We start from the raw sequence: 18877 nt of genomic DNA, 5'->3' as shown, positions 1-18877 counted from the left end.
ATAACTTCCAGCATATAATTAAAATTTGCTATGGGGGCCGGCTCAGGGGCCCTTTAACGTGCTAGCGTTTCCAGCTCCCGTTTGAGGCCTGTCTCACATAGGAGCGGCGCGGCCCCTTCGATTCTTTGCCCACCACCAAAAAAGAACCCCAAAGCTCGCCTTCGTGCACCGGTAGCATTTCCCGGTGAACATTACGGTTACGTAAGCTGCAGTTGCTTTCGCGTTCCACTCTTGAAGGCGAAGCTTAAGGGTCCTCCAACCTTTTTTTTTTTTCAGTCTGAGAAGAGCTAACATAAAAGATACGCGATGTCGGTGTTATGTTTTCATTACCGCTGTTTGAGGGCTGCCGTTCTCAAAAGTCCGGGGATTAACTGGTGATAGAAAAGTGGTTGGGTAAGCGTGGTTCGGAATTCGGTTGGAAATTCTTTTCGCGGATGCTACATTCGACCCCGGACGCCGGACGCGTGCCAGATTTTCTGCGACACGAGGCCCTTAACGACGTCGCCTCAATAGGAGCGCTTGCGTTTGATTTTCGTCCCAACTCTAGAGGTCACGCGCGAAGGTGGTAGAAACCTTAGAAGTATTACAAGGAGGTTTACTATATTCCATTTCATTTAGATCGCAGCCAACGCTACGAATGCTTCTTTAAATGCTCGCATTTAAGACTGAGAAAGCATGCGTCGCACAAGAAAAATCGGTATTTGCTTTGCAATTCTTATAGTTCCAAATTTCAAAGTGGGGAGAGCTATGTGGGTGGCTCCTGTAAAATTATGAAAGACTGCTAACAGCACACTTCTTGTTTCTTCTCTTTGTGTTCGTTTTCAGCGCTGTTTGATCAAGAAATATCTTTCTGGTGAAACGTGGCATAAATATTAGAGGAACGGCACTGCAGATATGAACTTTACCCGTTAAGGAGCGCAGTGACATTGACCGAATAGGGCACCGCTCGGGCTCACGACTAAAACAGTGAGTTGCGTACTGAAAACACAAAGACGCACGTAAATAGTTAATTTGGCGTTGCTTTATGCCTACAAGTTGTCGTTTATAGTGTAAAATAGTTATTCCATAAAAAGCGCCCTGTATTTCAGAAGAATACATTGCAAAACGCGCACAGTAAGACTTCTGAGACCGCGCTACAAACTACTTGCGTTAGATTCCCAGAGTTTCCTACGAAGGAAGTAGTAATGTATATGTGCCCAAGAATTTTAAAAAGAAAGCGACAGCGCTGATGCAAGCATTTATATGTGAAAGCAAAATTTAGTTCCGACTTCGTTCATTGTAAATCGGATTGCTTTTTAAGGAACGAAATATATTTCGTGTTAGTAGACGAAAGTCATGCAGTCCCTTTCTCATAATTTCATTGGCAATACTGCTGTATTCGATTGTTTGGAAAAGATGTTTAGGTAGGTTTACTTAGTATTCTTCAGCGAGGCATTGATTGTGGAAAAATAAATTACTCTGACGTAATAGTTTTGGGAAACCCGCAAGGTGGAGAGAAGTAATTTATAAATGGAAATTTGACTCTAACTCTTGTCTTTGTTTCCAGTTGTTGATGAATTCGACTTCGTCCTGCCTGCTTGCCGCCTGGTTAGCTCAGATGGTAGAGCGGCTGCCCCGGAAAGGCGGTGGTCCCGGGTTCGACTCCCGGACCAGGACGAATATTTCTTCAATGACAAGGTTTTTTTTCTTTCTAGGAATCCATATGGGTTTCCTTTGCAGCAATTTGCTAAGTTAGAGTGGATGTCTCATTTTCCCTTTATTAATTAGATTACTCTCTCCATAATCCAAAGGAGGCCCTCGGATTAAATCTTATTCTGGCTCTCCGGGTCCAGGGAGTGCCCTGAAGATTTCACGGCACGCCCCTCTTGCGTTGTAATCTAGAGGAAAGAAAAAAAAGAAGCAGAATTTCAATTTAGAACAATACGACTGCAGAAGCTTCGCAACTGTTTAATGTGAACCGGACGTATCACTGCAAAAAAAAAAAGGTTTGCGCAAGTCACGTGTAGTAAAGGACAATAGAAACACTTCACAGGGGATATTAGCTAATGGGGAAGCTAACACATGCCATGTTTTATATCGACGCGTTATTACTGAGTATCCAACCGCTAGTTATTAAACACTTCGTAAACAATGCGGCGCTTGCAAGCCATGGCCGCACTTTCCCATCTAACATGGCATATCTCCAGCGTCAAATGACAGGTTGGCGTATACTTTGAATCTCATTTTGCGCGTTCAGAAATTCTTTTACAACATCTAAGAGGCTCATGGCCATCCAAAGACTGGCAACAAGCAAAATCATCATATCATCGCCTGGGGCTGAGCGAAATATTCAGGATTGCACTCCCAACAAACAAAGCAGATTTACAACAGCCCAACACACACACACAACACTTTTTTTTCAGTGCCGAACGCTTGATGTAAGAAGTTGTGTAAGATCTTTCTATAAAATGTTGGAGAGCAAAGACGTGTTAATACACGTAAATATTTTTAACACAGTATGCTCACAGAACGTGCGCCCATTGGATCTTAAAGCAATTAACCATACATGTAGGCTTTGAAAATATTAGCATTTCGTCCTTTGCCGCTGCTTATATTAGGCTGTCGAGGTAGACAAAGCAGTCAACAAAGTGTACTTTTGCCCTATGTGTTCAATTTCGCGTTTTTTCTAACAGATAATTGTGTAGGATCCTTCGCTGCCTTTCATTGAACGGTGCTGATCCTCAACTTTGGCTTATTGGTTGTCAAGCTAAAGATCGAAGAAACAGTAAATAATCATCAGCTTGTACCATCTTTTACTAAGGTTAATACAAATTTCTAACTTGACGTACGGTGTTTGCCTTTAAGTATCTGTTGTCTCATGTGTTAAATAATGGAAATTGTCATGTCACACATGGAAGTCTTCAGAGCAGGTCTTCCTGTCTTTGTCGCAGTACTAGCAGCCCCAGATTTTTTCCTCGTGACTTTACCCCTCTGCGAGAGGGTTCACTCCACTGACATCATCAACGAATTAGGAAAATCCGCCAAACTAAAGCGCTGTACTCAGAAGGAACTAACGTGGATAAGAGCAAGTTCTGTTAAAGTTAAGTGTCACCAGTAATGCTCCAGGCCGATCACACTTGTCGATGCCTGACCATCCTGCAAGACTAAGAAAGAAGGTAGTTCACACCTAACCAACAAATTACATCAGTCAAGTTACAGATTCCGCACACCACTAACTTACGGGGCATCGTATATGCTGGAAAATTGGAGATTTAATGCTTAGTACAGGAACAATTTATGAGGAAGCTGAGGACCAATTCTGATTCGTCCGTCCGAATAAACAGATGTGAACAGCATGAATTTTCCAAATAGAATACCACCAAACTAATCCAAATGTAATTCGTTTCTTTTAAGAAAGCTGAATCTAGCCAACTGAATGGAATTTGCTCTTTCAACAAGAGTGTAAAGTATGACTCGGATGAATAGTGACAGTATATACAAAGTGCAAAAGGATATTGCAGTGGCAAATCTGGACCCAAATAAACTCACGGAAAAGGAAACGTAACTTTAACACGAAAATCCGAGACTGCAAGCATGGATAGGTGAAGTGGCGCTTTACTGGAGGCTAAATAGCATTGAAATAAAACGTCTGCTTGATGGCTGTGTTGAAACGGCAGCTATGAAGGCTATAAACTACGTGAAGTCGTTGATGACTCTGTTGTTTATATATGTCCCAGGGTCAAAATCCCGAAAAGTAGAGTGAATAAACTTATTGTGCGCTTTAAGGCGTCGTTCGAAGCGTGATGACATTCTGACAGAAGCACGTAAAGCGCTCCTTACTACTCACTCCATTGAGTACGATGGCGTCTCAAGGCCCGAGTTTGGAAAGGAACACATAACACCGAAGAACAACAGCTACTCGATGCTCCATTTCCAGTTAAAACGTTGTTGGCTGGAATTAAGTCAGGGGCAGTAATGGCAACGTACTTGGACGCCGAGGTTTTTCAACGCCTGCATTGTGCGTATAACAGATGTAGATCGCGCGTAAAATGCTCCTTTGTTTCTGAAGTTGCAGTACTCTTGCATCGGTTGTGCATGTTCTAGGCGCTGGCGGACAAGAACATCCTGACGAAAAACATCTCGGATGTGAGCACTCGCTTAGCCATAAACTTTCTTCGAGGGGGGGGGGGGGCAACTTGACCGGGGATGAAGAGGGTGAGCGGAGAGAAGGCGGGCTTTGCGAGCCTTCATATTAACTCATAAATTGAGGGGGGCGGGAACGTGCCCGGTGTACCGCCCCCTGGCCAGACCACTGGTTGGGAGTTCTAATCTTGCAACTCCGTGACGTGTTTTCACATCCACGCTCGTACGAATGTGCAACTGTTGATGAGTTTACTGCGTTCATAGACTAGTCAGGCTTTTGCTTCGATGCTCTGATGATATCTGAAGCGCGGTATATAAATGGCCCCATGCTAACGCTCCCAATGTAACAGGCGTATTTTCTTAACCATGCAATTTGGCGTAAGGTCGTAGCATGCCGCTTGTGGTGCTTTCTGCTATTTAATGTCAATAATTCCCATATTTTTCTTTCGTTTATAATAAGCAGCTGAGCGATATTTTTCCTTTCTTTATCACCCCCAAATGGCGAAGCTTCAGAATTCGTGAATTACATAGTTTTTCAGCAGTTTATGAAAGAAAGAGTAAACCGTTTTCGGTGGTGCAAATTTTAATATTGATTTGTTGAATGACAGCACACTGCGATCCAATATTTGATAGTGCCGTAACTTCTAATAAGCACACAAACGGTATTAAATCTCTGCAATCAGGAAGGAACGCTTCTTGACACTTTTGCATTAGAGTATCGAGTTGTCTCTAGCGAAGTCGGTTGTAGTCTGATGGGACATGAGCCATCAGATGGAAATAAACTTATGCACTTTGAAATGCACTATTAAGATCTCATTACAATATCATCATTATTCTCAAGTAATAGGTCAATGTAATCGTGCAACATATTGTTTTACGGTACAGTATACGCTATGGGAGGGCGCAAAGAGAGCAAGGTGCGCAAATGCTGCGTCCGATGCGTTTTTCATTAGTCTCAGACATTTATACAATCAGCCCTTTCCAAGTAAGACATCTTCAATATGTAAGAAAATTAGGTAGCCCTCGAATAGTTCTTCCTTACTTCATCGCATTAAGATTGAAAAGCGGCTTTCTAAAAAGCTCTGTTTAAACTGTAGTGTCTTGCCTGTTTCATCACACAACAAGGCATGCCAGTAATAATTCTACAAGGACACCGGAGTGGCCAAGATGCAGTATTTTGTAAACTCCTCCCGCTGGGCCAAGATCCTCCCGCTGTGCCACTTTTCAGGACTATTGATTTTCCAAAGGCCTTTAATTTCTATAAATTACGGTTAGCTTTACGATACAAACATAAAGTAAAAAATTCAGCTACGATTACGACGCTCCTTAATGCGAACTTGGAACGCCGCTACGTTTTCAATTCGCGGTACATTGTGGCAAACAATTTGATTCTGAACGACAGTGTCCTCTTGGCGGCGGCGCTGAGAGTCTGCTCGGCCAGCTCGTTTTACAGCAGTGGCATACGAAGCATTTTCACTGGTTGTGTCGCTCATTTTTCAGAAAGAAAGCTTGAAGGCGGGAACACGTGGCTCACGTGGAGCACATTCTCTAGCAGCGGTGGCGCACACGAAGTTGCGCATGCGCAGTGGGCACGAAGCTCACGCCAGCGCTTTGTTTTATTATATGGTATCGTTGGACGCGGTCGCCGCATGCCTGGTCACCGCCATGGAGGACGTCTCGGGCAGCACTCCGCTTTCCTCCTCACCCTTTCTCCACACTCTCCTACTCAGCTTTCCTCCTAATCCTACTGCCATACAATCCTACTTTGCTTTCCTCCTCGCCCTTTTGTCATACTCTTCTGCTCCGTCTTCCTCTTCAGCATTTCGCCATACTCTCCTACTCAGCTTTCCTCTTCATCCTGTTGCCACACTCTCTTACTCCGCTTTCCTACTCAGCCTTTCGCCATACTCTTGTACTCCGCTTTGCTCCGCGCGCTCTCATCGCTCTCGCCATCTTTCATCCCCTGCTGCGCTCCGCGTTGGCTCTTTCATCCTTCGCTCTGCTCATTTGCTAGAATTACGCTTCAGTATATCCTCTGTGGCACAAGAAAAACTTCGAGAAGAAGAGCTCGCACAAGTTACGGTGCGCAAATTTTATAAAACGCACTTGCCTCTGCTTTAAATGACATATCGCGGAGCGAAATTGACGTTATTTTATATAGCAAGTCTGAACTTAAGCATTTTATCACGGGCTAATCATTTTAACGTACACGAAATTTTCAAAAATCGCCTGCTGCAGATAACACATCATTATAGTCTTTGATAAGAATTATTTATAGAGGTGGCCATTGCTTACCCGAGAAATAAAAAGATGCATTCGAGTAATTTAAAACATGACTAATGGAGTCCTAATTCATTAGTCTACGGGCAATATTGCAATGTGCGAATTGTAGCCGGTGAGTTTGCCAGGCGCATCCACTTGAAGTAATTTTCGAGAATGACGCCAGTTTGGAGATATCCGTCTTCAAACTTACCATAAGAATGCACCGCTGTTCCACTTACTCTACAAACAAGCGCTCTTTTACGCATTGAAGCACAGAAGTAACAGCAACGCCCATCTACTTCTTCCCACTCTTTGCGAAATAATATCTCGTAACCGGGACCATCCTGGAGATTCGTTTCAAGTGAATATGTCTTCCAAGCTCATCGGCTACACTTTGTCAATTGCAATAAGTACCATAAAGTAATTATTTAGGCAGGAAATTAGTTAATTTTTGCTTTGTTTTGACTTTTCGGGCTAGAAATGTATTGCTCTTTAAATAATCCAGTTCAAGGACAAGGATTTTGCTATTTGCGGCCGTCAATTTTTGAAAAGTCCGGGAAACTTAGAAATAATGACCCCGTACCATTGATTTGTATCCGAGGGTGGTTCTTTTTGCATCAGATATCGTTTTGAAAATCAGCTATTTAACCTGCGCTACGTTCACTTAAATATGTATGAAAATTGCGCGGACACTTGATGATTTACTTTCATTTTTATGTTTCAAAATGTTCCTTACGGAAGGCAGATGCGTGCTGCTATTGATGATGCACTGTGCTGGCTGAACGTGTATTTTGCTGAAATGTGAGGCATACCGTAATGCAAAATCTACTTAGCTGCTAAACCGTACAGGCTCTAGGCAGCCTTTTCGAGCTCTGTAGAGGTATTACTTTCTGGCCTTCCACTCGTTAAAGTGGAAATAAACTGTTTGATTGATTCATGGATCGATCGATTGATTGATTGATTAAGTGAGTGAATGAATGAATGAATGAATGAATGAATGAATGAAACACTAAGAAGGTCGCCATAGTTCTGACAGAATATGCCCTAAACGTGTCTTAGCAAACTGTACGACAAAGTTTAGAGATCTATAGATGAGTACCTATACCAGTTATTGCAATTATATAAATGCCAGCTATTAGAGCTTCATACGCGGAAAAATTTCAAAGAGAAGTTAGGTACTCCTGCAAGAAAATGCTAAATATGTTCCATAGGTTTCACGAAATATACGGACAAATCGGTAACCTATAATAGCTTTTTGTATTTCATCAATTTGCTGTTTTAAATGTCTCAGTAGCTGGAGTTTACGCCATCACGATACCGTTCCTTATTTCTCAGTTATAGAAATTTAAACGTGATGCTTCACTTGTCTTAGACCTCGGGATTTTGAATAAAGTTAAGATAAATAGAAGCCCAAAAGAATAATATGGTCTGTACAGTGAATATTCTACTTAAAAAGTTGTAGCAAACATTAGTCAGTGTTGCTTTAGTCGGTGTGGAGCAAAACAGTTTTATCGTTCTTATGCACTCCTTTGGGAGCTACTGAGGTAACGGTTCCTCTAAGTGTCTCTTGGGTTTGTACGCTGTGCCAGTTCTGGAATATGAAACACTTGCGTTCTAAATTGATCAGCAGCTTTGTCCAGAGAATATTACTGAACACTATACAAAATATGCAATGGTATTGAAAATCAGCGCTGCATAAAGTAAAGAGACTTACTCGTGCAACGACTCATGCACTGCACACATGTTGGAAAACTGTTAGCAGTGAGTGCGCATTGGCCAACCGGAAGCCGCTGGCAGATGCTGAGTGAAGCATTAAAGAACCATCTGGGACCCCACCAGCACCGTTGAGGATTTGGGTCTTCGCTGCAGACGATTTTTCTCCTATGTGTTGCTGCAAATGGCGCAGAAACAAGTAGCGATGAGATGAAAGAGTGCTTAAGAGAAATCTTCATAAAATACAGTTTTCTTATTTCGTATCAGTAACTAAGTCTTTGATGCCTGAAAGGCACACGAACATTGCGGTATAATAAATAATATAGCAAGCTGGGCTAGTCATAACTTGTACACCTGTCAGATTTCCAGTACTTCAAAAGAAAAGAAATGCTGCCGCATAGAAGTACAAAGACAGGGCGACGGGACAGGAAGGATGCTGATCTGTTGAGCTGCACGATGGCTCAGTATTCTCCCTGGGTTACCATTATTCTGCTCTCTCCTTTTATCGCGTCATTTCCTTTTTTGACTGGAAGAGCTGGAAATCCATGCCATCGTGCAGTAAGCAGCTTGCTTTGAGAATTCTCTTCAGTACAGGCATAGTAAAAAAATAAATTCACATGTTGCTAAAGCTAAAGTGCCAAGTAACGTTGTAAAGTTGAGATTCCACGCACCTTTGAAATAATTGGGACTTCCGGGTCGCGCGGAATGTTTGAGTGAGTCGGAAACCACAGCTAGACTCGCAACTTCAGACTTAGCACAACAAATAACTCACACTGGTAAGCGCGCTTGGTATATATCTTTGAATTTACATATTCCAGTAAAATTCGGAGTTCGGCAATAGGGAAACTTAATTTCCCTTCATTCACTCCCCAGGTGCGTGACGTCAGCCCTGCTGTTACATCATCATCATTATCATCAGCCTGGTTACGCCCACTGCAGGGCAAAGGCCTCTCCCATACTTCTCCAACAACCCCGGTCATGTACTAATTGTGGCCATGCCGTCCCTGCAAACTTCTTAATCTCTTCTGTTACGGTTACCACTAATTCTCCAGAGATGACGCACGATCTCTGTAATAGCGCCGATCAACTCGCTGAGAACGACAGCGTAGTGGTCAAAGACGCTTCGATAGTGCGGCGGTCTTGCCGTGAAATGGCCCCAAGCCGACGGGCACGCGGACTTGGGAGGACTTGAACGCGATAAACGGCGCACATACACACCCTTTTTTGCACACAAGCACAATTTTTTTTCAAAGACCAATGGTGCGCAGTTCAACGTCGTTGGCCGCAGAAATGCCAACGCCTCACACAAAACCTTTGTAGTTTGCGCGCGACGACTGGAGATTTCTTGCAAGAAGCAATGGCAGAAGAACGCCTGCTTCGCTGGCTGTGTCTAAAAACGGGGAAATAGTTAAAACGCCTATATCCTTGGTGAGATTAACAAAACTGTTTTGGCCACGAAACTAAAGTTTTTTTCTGTGTGTGTACTTACGTAGGCATGTCGCCTGACACATTCCTTCAGAATCGAATTGATTCTCGTTTCCGCCACAACCGCCATAGGTGAAAATTTTGCAAATCCTTGATCGAATATCGTAAAACCATCTTGGTATGCGAGCGAGGCAGAGTCCAGTTTCGGGCAGTTGCTCACAGGCATTCGGTCTTCCCCTTTGGGCTGAAAATTAATGAAGCAATTTCAGTTACCATGAAAGTGTGGAGATCAATAAAGTCTATTTGTTTTTATGGAACTAAAAGGCAGTTCTTTGTACATGACGTTTCTTCAATAATATCTTTGATAATGCGCATGTCGAATGTTCAAAATGGCAAAAAGACAAAAAAGAACGTCATGGGGCAAGGTTAGAAAAGAACGATATATAAAGATATCACATCTCATTTTGCGTCACACTTGAAGGAAGAAAAATACGCGAGTTGAAGATTCGTGACAAAATATGTGGCGCCAATTACGGTAAATTCCAGGAAAAGGTATAACCGTGACATGGACAAAATGTTTGTGCAAACGTTCGAGCCGGTGATCTCGTCTCCACGTAAAGCAAAATATCGAGCTAGGCAAGTTAATAATTTTAGAAATCGAAATGGGAACGGGATTATTGTAAAATTATGCAACACTTTATTTCGAAGTGTTATGTCGCCATTGAAAGTTTGCTTGAAATCAGGCGCGTGGAAGCCAGTGGGGCCCTTGTCTAGGGGCTCCACCCGTTGAGAGTTTTATTCTTCAATAAAGTTGTTGTTGTTCAGATCAGTTGTCACAGTGAGATAATTCAACGAGTAGAAAGAGAATTTAGAGTCGCTCGTTACAGTGGCATATTGTGGTGAGTGCTGAGGCGTTATGGCAGCGGCGATCCACTGTTGCAGCTAAAAATAAAATTGACAACTACGTTTCAGTGCTCTCGAATCGTAGCTTTCGAAAGCAGAATCACCTGTTCTTACGAGCTGTTGTTTTTATTGAAGCATTGCAGTATTTAAGCTTTATTAGCATCATTACGCACAACATGATAAACATTTCTTGCTGCTCTAAATTAGGAAGAGTTGCCCAAGGTCTTACCACAAATAAGTCTTATAATACAAGTTACGACTTGTCACAGCTGTAGTTATGCAACATACGAATGGGCAGACTAATACTCAAATGAAAATGGTAGTGCTTTTACAAAATGCTGCATCACCCTTCTCACAAGATTGCACCACGCGAAATGTACTGCATGTATAACTTCCTTTTTTGTTAAATGACTAACACGTATATAGACTCGCTTTTTTGAAAGATGTATAAATATTGCCATGAAGCTTTAGACAAAATTGTGGGGAGTGGAATGCAGGATAATGGTGCTCTCTTGAAGCCCCTTGCAGAAGCACGTTTTCCGTGTTGCAACTTATCAAACCCGCATGGTACGGTGGAAATGACATTCTTAGGTATTGCCGAATTTATCCCATTTGCGAATGCCTAATGCTAGGAAATGATATAACTAGAGTTGAGAATGCTATCAACTGAATGAGACTTTGCGTGTGTACACAAGAAGCAGACTCCTACGTAGATCTACACTTCTATCGCGCTGCCGATCACCAATACAGTGCGATATCTAGAGCCGTATCAATTCTTGTTAAATAAATTGAGCTACGTAAATAGCGTATTTGAAAACGAAAATTATTTCACAATTGTCCAACCAGTAGGAGGAAGCTACGGCTATTGCTGAAGAATTTTCACACACAAATACACCGCACCAGGAAAAGCAGCGTCATTGCCTAATATCTAAAACATATTGAAGTTAAAATAATAATTAGAAAATTTAGTGTCGTCTTTATGAAGTTGTTACTTTGGTCATAAAGTTATAAAATATATTCAGTAGCCTAAAGGTCATCAGAAAATTTACGACTTTGCCTATTAGAAGTGCAACGTAAATTAGCAACACACAGAGAAAGGAGAGACGACCTCGGACTAGGTATGTAGCACTGTTCAATTAAATTCAGCAGAATAAACTGCCGACTTGGAGCACCAGTGCACGCCGATCGCTCTCCGATGGTCTTCAATGAACCGTTTGATGCCAACTTGGGTAACTGGGTATGTTTGAGTAGGCGCATGCCGCTGTTCAGTGAACATATTTAACACTGACTTGTCTCGCTAGGTATATGCCAGTAGGTGTGTGTCGCCCTTCAATGAACGTGTGAACATTAACTTGGGTAACTAGGTCTGTGCTGCCTGCAAGCGAGGGAACAGTTCTCAGCGTTCACAGGCACCGGCGTGCCACGCTTCTCATCTCTGAAGCCACGAGTGGATTTCTCGGCAGTGCCACTAGATGGCGTGGCGTGTCCAGAAAGAAGAGAAACTTGCCATGAGTAACTAATTAAGAGGAAAAAAACGAAATCAGGAAAGCAACAATTTATGATAACTCAAAGGGAAGCTCATTACTTTTCGAAGCGAGATCGGGATGCCTTAGACAACGCACCAATAAAGCGAGATATAAGAAGGAAGAAGAAGCCTGTGCTTGCTGCGGTAAAGCTAGGGAAACGATGGAGCATGTTTTATTAGAATGAGAAGACGTCTGCCCAGCGGTCAAATGGCCGGCACCACTGGCATCCTTGAAGCCGTTGGGTTCAGCGCGAGAGCAGTGGAAAAGTATACATGTCCGCAATAGAGATTAATGAGAGGCGATTGGAGGATCGGTAGAAGAAAAGTATGGAAACGCAAAAAGCGGTGACGTAAAAAACCAAAGTCCGCAATAGGGGATCCCAAAATTTCATTGTGGCTGTTCATAGTGTCTTCTTTTTCTTTTTTCCTTGTTTAACCTAGGTATAACATCAGGCATTGCAATAGCAAGCGCTTGGTGGCGCCACCCACCCCTCCGTTCCAAAGGGGACGCTCATAACATCCATCCATCCATACATCCATCAAAGCGCAAGACAGGAGCCCTATTGCCGCATGATGCAGTTCTCAGCGTACGCACGCCCCGGCGCGCCACGCGAATTCGGAGGCCATGCGCAGACAACGGTGGTTCCAAAAGTACTGGCGTAGCTTCATGATTTTTCGCAGACCATGTCCAGCGCATTGTTGCCCCAAGAAACACTGTCCCAGTTTGACAGGCTTTAGGAAGCAGTGCGCGCAGAATTATTAAGTAGCACTGTCGTTTCACAACTTTCACTGCCCCATTTGAACACAATTGTTGCTCAAACATCTGCTCGCGTTGGCAAAGAGCCTTTTCGGCACGGCTATCGCATGTATTAATGCGATAGCGTCAAGGGCGCCCGTGTCGCAGGAAATCCAGTGTCGCCAACTTCCAACCACGCATACCCAGGTCCTCAATGGGGCACAAAGAAGTTGCTGAAATAGTTGAAGTTCTCAAGCTAAAACACGTAGAAAAAGCTTCAAGGTACGACTTACACACAAGCTACAGACATGATAGCGTCGGATTGTAACTTGAAAATACGAGATAATATAATTTTGTTACGCGTAAACTAAAAGAAAGAAGAAACCCGAAGGCCCTTTTCCAGCGTTTCTACCAATCATAGATCGGCAATGGCCTCCCAGCTTTGCACGCGCTAATCTCAAAGGCCATAAATTGGCGCGCCCGGTTCCTTGCAACACCTCCAGATGGCACTCGCCTCGGTCGAATCGCGGCCCACACAAGTGGCTGAGTTTCTACCAGAAGGCTCGCCTCCTTGCGTAGAGTTCGCCACCAGCGTTTCCCGGTAAACATTACGGTTACATACGCTCCAGTTTCCAGGAAGCGTAAGAAGCAGTAAGGGATCTTTGATTACTCTCGCGCTTAACTATTAAAGGCGAAGCTTAAGCGTCCTCCAAGTTTTTTGATGGTGCATTTGAAGGCAGGAAGGAAGGTGCCAGTTCAGAGTTCTTGTTTTACGGCTAGGACAACAGAGTGCCGATGCTTGGCAGTACTACGAGATTTCACTATGATACTTGTTAAGTAGTCTAAACCCCGTGTAACTGATAAACTAGCTTGTGGCATGCTACAAGTGGCTCTATTTGCAGGATTTGTGCGAGACGTGGCAATGTTTTCTTTAAATAGAGCTTTGCGTTATTGAAGCAATATTTCCAGACATCACTCGCAGGGAATGCTGCGTAAGCAGCGGGGCACATGCTGCTGACGGAGCTGTCAGCGGAGTACTTAGAGAAAATGGCGCCCAGAATCACAAATTCACACGTGGGTCAGTCGTGCCTGCTACGCGAGCCAAGCAATAACGCAATCACTTCACGCAGGCTCTAACGGACAAGTTCGCATTTACACGATTGGAGCTCACTCGCGGAATGCGCAGGCATACTCTCAACTCCGAAGCTTGCCTGCATTGCCCAAGCAGTGGAAGCGAGAGCCTTCTTCACTGGGCCTTTTCTTTTTCAAGGTACAGGTGTTACGCTTAAAAATGACACGGAGCCAGGAAATTGGTTCCTAATACGACAAACATATATACACGCTTTCTATAACTATTTCTGGTGACCAAACTCCTCGACCCAGTCATTAAAACTTGCCCATAAGAGTTCGCGAGCATTGTTTGGCGAATGGTGGCAATCTGCAAATGGACGTCCTGCCTGCATTTGACTGCTTAGTTTTTGTGTTTATTGCAGCATACGTGCGAGGAGATGGGCTGAATTGATGAATTATTGACGATAGCAAATTGCTAAGACAGCTTTGTCTTTAAAACGCAGGCATACTTATAAGGAGAGGCCTAGAGTTGCGCCATATGCGGCAACTCTGCTTGTTGTGCCCATGTCAATGCCATGTAAGAGAAAACGTTGCCTGGATAACACGATTTTGGGCTTGATTTAGTAGCCTATTGAGCCAGTCTCTCAAGTTATCGAATAAATTGTTTTGATAGTGTACGTAGCTACGCCGTGCCATACGCTTGGGTAGCAGCTTTCGTGGAATGTTTTATTGACACTTTGATTGTGTCGCAGGGAATGCAGGCTTCAGATAATACTCGTTTGATTGAATTCCATGCACAGGCTATCAAGCAAAGTGCATAGGTTTTAAGCGGAATGCGATTGCGCCTTTGAATACGTCAGAGAGACAGATATTACTTGCATGACTAATTAAACACTAATGCACCTATAAGGATTACTTTACAACACATATTAGCATTAACTAAATGTAGGCGTTGAGTTCGGAACGCGCATCTAATTGAAGAAATTTTGACATTGACATCGGTTTTGAGATATTTATTCCCAAAATATGCAATGAAACACATGGACGGCCTTTTACATTTGCGCTTCAATGCGTAAAATGGCGGTTTGTTGAAAAAAAAAACATTTCTGCATGAGTTGAGAAAGAAACGAATTAAGAAAAAAAAGGAAGAATGAAAACAAAAGAACTGCAACAATTGTGCTTTTTACCGCGAATTCCACGTAGCTTACCTGGAAACCCATGTGTTCCTTAGAGGCACTTCCAAATTGGATATGTTTTGCAAACTAATTGGCTACAATTCGTAAATTGTAATATGTGCCATAAAGTATTAAATGAAAAGAGTTAAATAGTGCATTTTTGTAAACTATTTCAATATGCACTTCGATATCTCTGGCGAGTATGTCCGACATTGCCAGTATTTCCGCTCAAGGACTACAATTATGATATCTGGCCCAGGAGATCTTTCAGAATTGTAATGTCTAAAAAGCACTCCGTCTATATCTTTGTGATTTTGTTGGTCAAGGAATACGCGCTCGCTTAAGTGTGAGGTTCTCAATAATACTTGACTTCCATGAATACTCAAGTAGCTTTTGCTAATTTTTTGTGCATTGTGACAGCACAACACGAATTGGCTCGGACAGTTTCCTTTGTGAATTATCAGGCATCAAAAACAAAGAAGTACGCGAACGCGGAAGGTACCACTAAAAATATTGTGTATTGCCTTGGTCACAATAACAAGAATAATCGTTTGTCGCAGGGAAACGACGATAATTAAACTTACGTAAACAGGTCGCTTCGCACATTCTTTGCGTGTCGAATCGATTATAGTTTCCACCGCAGCCGCCATAGGTGAATTCTTCACAGGAGTAAGTTCGAGGATTATAAAACCAGGCTGGTATACGGGCTCGGCAGGGGCCAGTTACGGGCGGTTGATGGCAGATGGTTGGCCTTCGCATTTGACCTGAAAAATTATGAAGTCTCGTTAACACGACTACGCGAATGCCGTCATCTGTTAGCTCGTCCCTATGATTTGGGACGATTGGGAGTGCTCTATTGTGTACACTGACTAGAAGAATATTTTACAGTTTAAGTACGAGAATTACTGCTGAGATCTTTTCAGTGGGCCCTATGAGAAAATGAAAAAAAAAATAGTAGCCCCGATTGGTTTGCTTTTTTGTGGTTAGGTGGCTGCTGAAACGGTAGAAAATATTATTTAGTCCAAATTGAATACTGTAGCATTGCAAAGAACAATTTATGATTAGATCGTATTACTGCGATCTGGTTTAGGCACCGATTATTGAATGTCGTTGCAGTTCATACTGCCGCATACTGAATATGTTGATTCTAGCTGGAAAAGCTTGGTGGACTAGTGTAATAGTGGTAGGCTTTGTTTTCTTACTAAAGAGTAGGAGTTCCAAAGTCTTGGGGCCCCATTGAAATAGTATCGCTGCTACTACGCACGCATCATGTGCTAGTAGCGTTTCGCGTTTGCGACGGGCACGCCATATTTCTAACATAGCACGATGCCAAATGCTGGTTCCAAAAGCTTTGCGTCAACAAACATGACGGCGCCCACTGAAGCCACCATTCTCGCCTAGTAACACACTGGCTTAATTTCTGAATAATGGGGCTCGTTCTCAAGAAGCAAATGCTGGTGTAGGCTGTTTTTACTCTCTCATCTCACACACGACGCAAGCACTGAAAAGTAAATCACCGCTGCGTCCGAGATGTGTCGTCTGTTTGATAGCTCGTGAGCCTAAATCGGGATGTTCTCAGCTGCCGTACCGAAATTTGTGTTTTTTGTTTGGCTGATGATGGCAAACAAGTTGCTCGCGTAGAACTAAGTACAATATATTGTTCAATGGGGATTGCCGCCCAATAGCGCTGAACATTTTTACCGAAAATAAACGAACGTGTGCCAATGAAAAGCACGCAAGAACGGAGGTTTAGCGGGGCGTTGTAGACTTCGCTTCATCGACAGCATTTCGCCGTATTAGCCACCCGCACGTCAATCAATACAAATTTCTTGTTTGTATCGCGGATGTGCGCGCCTTAAGTTATGCCATAAATAGGAGTGTTCAGCCATAAAAAATATTTAACGAAGTTTTAGGAGTAGCCTATATTAAAGCAAGAAAATGTCGTGAACCAGTGGCATGATGCGGCGAGACGCCTACCACTTCAAGATTCTCTCGCTAGTTAAACCAATCAGAGCCTTCAAGTGGCATTACTTTTTGTCGTTTGCGTTTTCAGAGGCTGCACTTCGTTGTCTCCATCATTAATCGGTGCCCGGGATATCTTCACTGCTGTTGATGAATTACCCACTGAAGCGAATTTGCGTGTAATGCGGAACTTTACGATCGAAATGCGTCCTTTGAGGGGAAGACGACGCGAGCTATTGTTCTAGCATTCAGCTGTCTTCTCTTCCCTAAATCGTTATCTTTTTTTAGACACAATCGTCACTACGTGGTTGAGGCACCGCGTTTGCCCTTTCAGTATTCCTGAACGCGGTCTGAAGCCCTTTAAGATACTCCCTTTTTTATGCCTTTTTCAAAGCTGACGAAATGAAGACTACGGCTGTTCTATTTAGGTGGGATGGTGCTACGAGAATGTCCCGTCGATTGGACCATTGTGCCACCACATTAGAATATAAGTGCGTTCCTAACATGGATTTCGAAATGAAAGTGGGCAATTTCAAGTGGTGTTATTTGCCTGGAAGTTGATTCGAGAAGTGTACTGTCACTTGACAACTCCTGATAGAAAAAAAAGACTCAGGAGAGAATGTAATGTTTAGTGCCATATTTAGAGTTCCGCTGAAGCCACATTACGCGTAAGAGCTGGCGGCTGATGCAATTCTGGACAAGCAAAACTTGGAAAATGGTACAATATTTCACTAAAAACTACGTCACTACTATGGCTACTCGGGACGCCAGAGGACCGACTCTCTTTAAGGCGCTTGTAGTAGAATAGCGAATCAGGCATGGAGAAAAGGTTGCAGTTTCAAATAATGAACTATCAGTACACTCACGGTACTTCAGCATACGAAATACAGCGTACTATGGAGTCATTCAAATTTGAATTCATATTAATCTTGCGATTTTCAGAAAAGAATAGCGTCCTTGTTTATGCCATAGTTCGCACTATGGAAATCTTATTGCAAGCAAACATGCCCTATTTTATTGTAATTTGCACATATTTGCCGTCTTAATCCAATTTTTTTCAATTTGTTCAACACTCGAGAAACAAAAGTAAATGAGTAAAAACAGTACTCAACAGGCCATAACAAAGCATGACGAAATATAGGATATCGGATGCCTAGAGCTGCGCAATACTGTAAGCCTAATATGATTTCTCCCAACCCTCACGAAGGAGGTGCTTACATAGACGGCATTCGTACGGTGGATCAACAACTGCAAGAATTGTATCTAACCTCACATCATACAATAATGTGATGTGTAAGTTATAATGTAATGTATTATGTATACAAAAACCGAAATATGTGCCTTGAACCGTAGAATCACCTGGAGCACCCACGTAGCTAAAGTTTAGCGTATAGCTGAGGAACAAATGGAAGTTCAACACGTAAAGAGATACGTTATGTGGGCTCCACAAGGACCAAGCATTTGAACAGGATCGCTATGAACTGACGCTTCCTTTTTTGTGACTGACTGAGTTGTCAAATTACACCTTCTCATCCTGTATGTCAGGTATGCTTCTTTTGGCGCAAAAAAATTTGCTAAGGGAGACTTCGCCATGTGAGAAATAAAGTTATCCTTGTCGTGAGTTTACTATCCAGTAAAAAACGGCCACTTACCATGCGCAGAAACCACGCAGAATGTAAAGACAAAAGCATTGATAAGAAGTTTCATGGCTATCTCCTTGAATCACTGGAGCAGAGAGGAACCTTGGAAGTCTTGCAGATATGAAGTTCTGTGTAAGGCCATATATGGAAGATCTTTTTTCCTTCTCTCCTTCTCTTCTCTATTCCTTTCCTCACGCAAAGTAGTATGACAGCGATGTCTGTAGGCTCGCTAAAATGTGCGCCTTTCGCTAACGGGTTCTGTCTCTTTCTCTTTCTGCAAAAATATATTTCTGCTGATGATTTCGCAATCTTCTTTTTGTGCTGCGAAGAAACGTCGCTTAGC

The 18877-nt window shown here is 42.9% G+C and overlaps 1 protein-coding gene across 1 annotated transcript; it reads right to left on the bottom strand.

Moving 5' to 3' along the window:
• Positions 1 to 1224: 1224 nt before the first annotated feature.
• LOC142587957 (kunitz-type serine protease inhibitor A-like) lies at positions 1225 to 18702 on the bottom strand. The gene is made up of 5 exons (XM_075699357.1): positions 18547 to 18702; positions 15517 to 15696; positions 9587 to 9766; positions 8099 to 8275; positions 1225 to 1877 (listed from the first exon to the last, which is right to left on the bottom strand). Exons 1-5 carry the CDS (start codon positions 18599 to 18601, stop codon positions 1810 to 1812), a joined length of 660 nt encoding a protein of 219 aa, XP_075555472.1. The 5' UTR covers positions 18602 to 18702; the 3' UTR covers positions 1225 to 1809.
• Between the last annotated feature and the right edge of the window lie 175 nt (positions 18703 to 18877).

Source organism: Dermacentor variabilis, chromosome 7, assembly GCF_050947875.1.
Source record: "Dermacentor variabilis isolate Ectoservices chromosome 7, ASM5094787v1, whole genome shotgun sequence".
NCBI lineage: Eukaryota > Metazoa > Arthropoda > Arachnida > Ixodida > Ixodidae > Dermacentor > Dermacentor variabilis.
The sequence above is the reverse complement of the archived record's forward strand: the minus strand, read 5'-3'. Positions and strand labels throughout refer to the sequence as shown.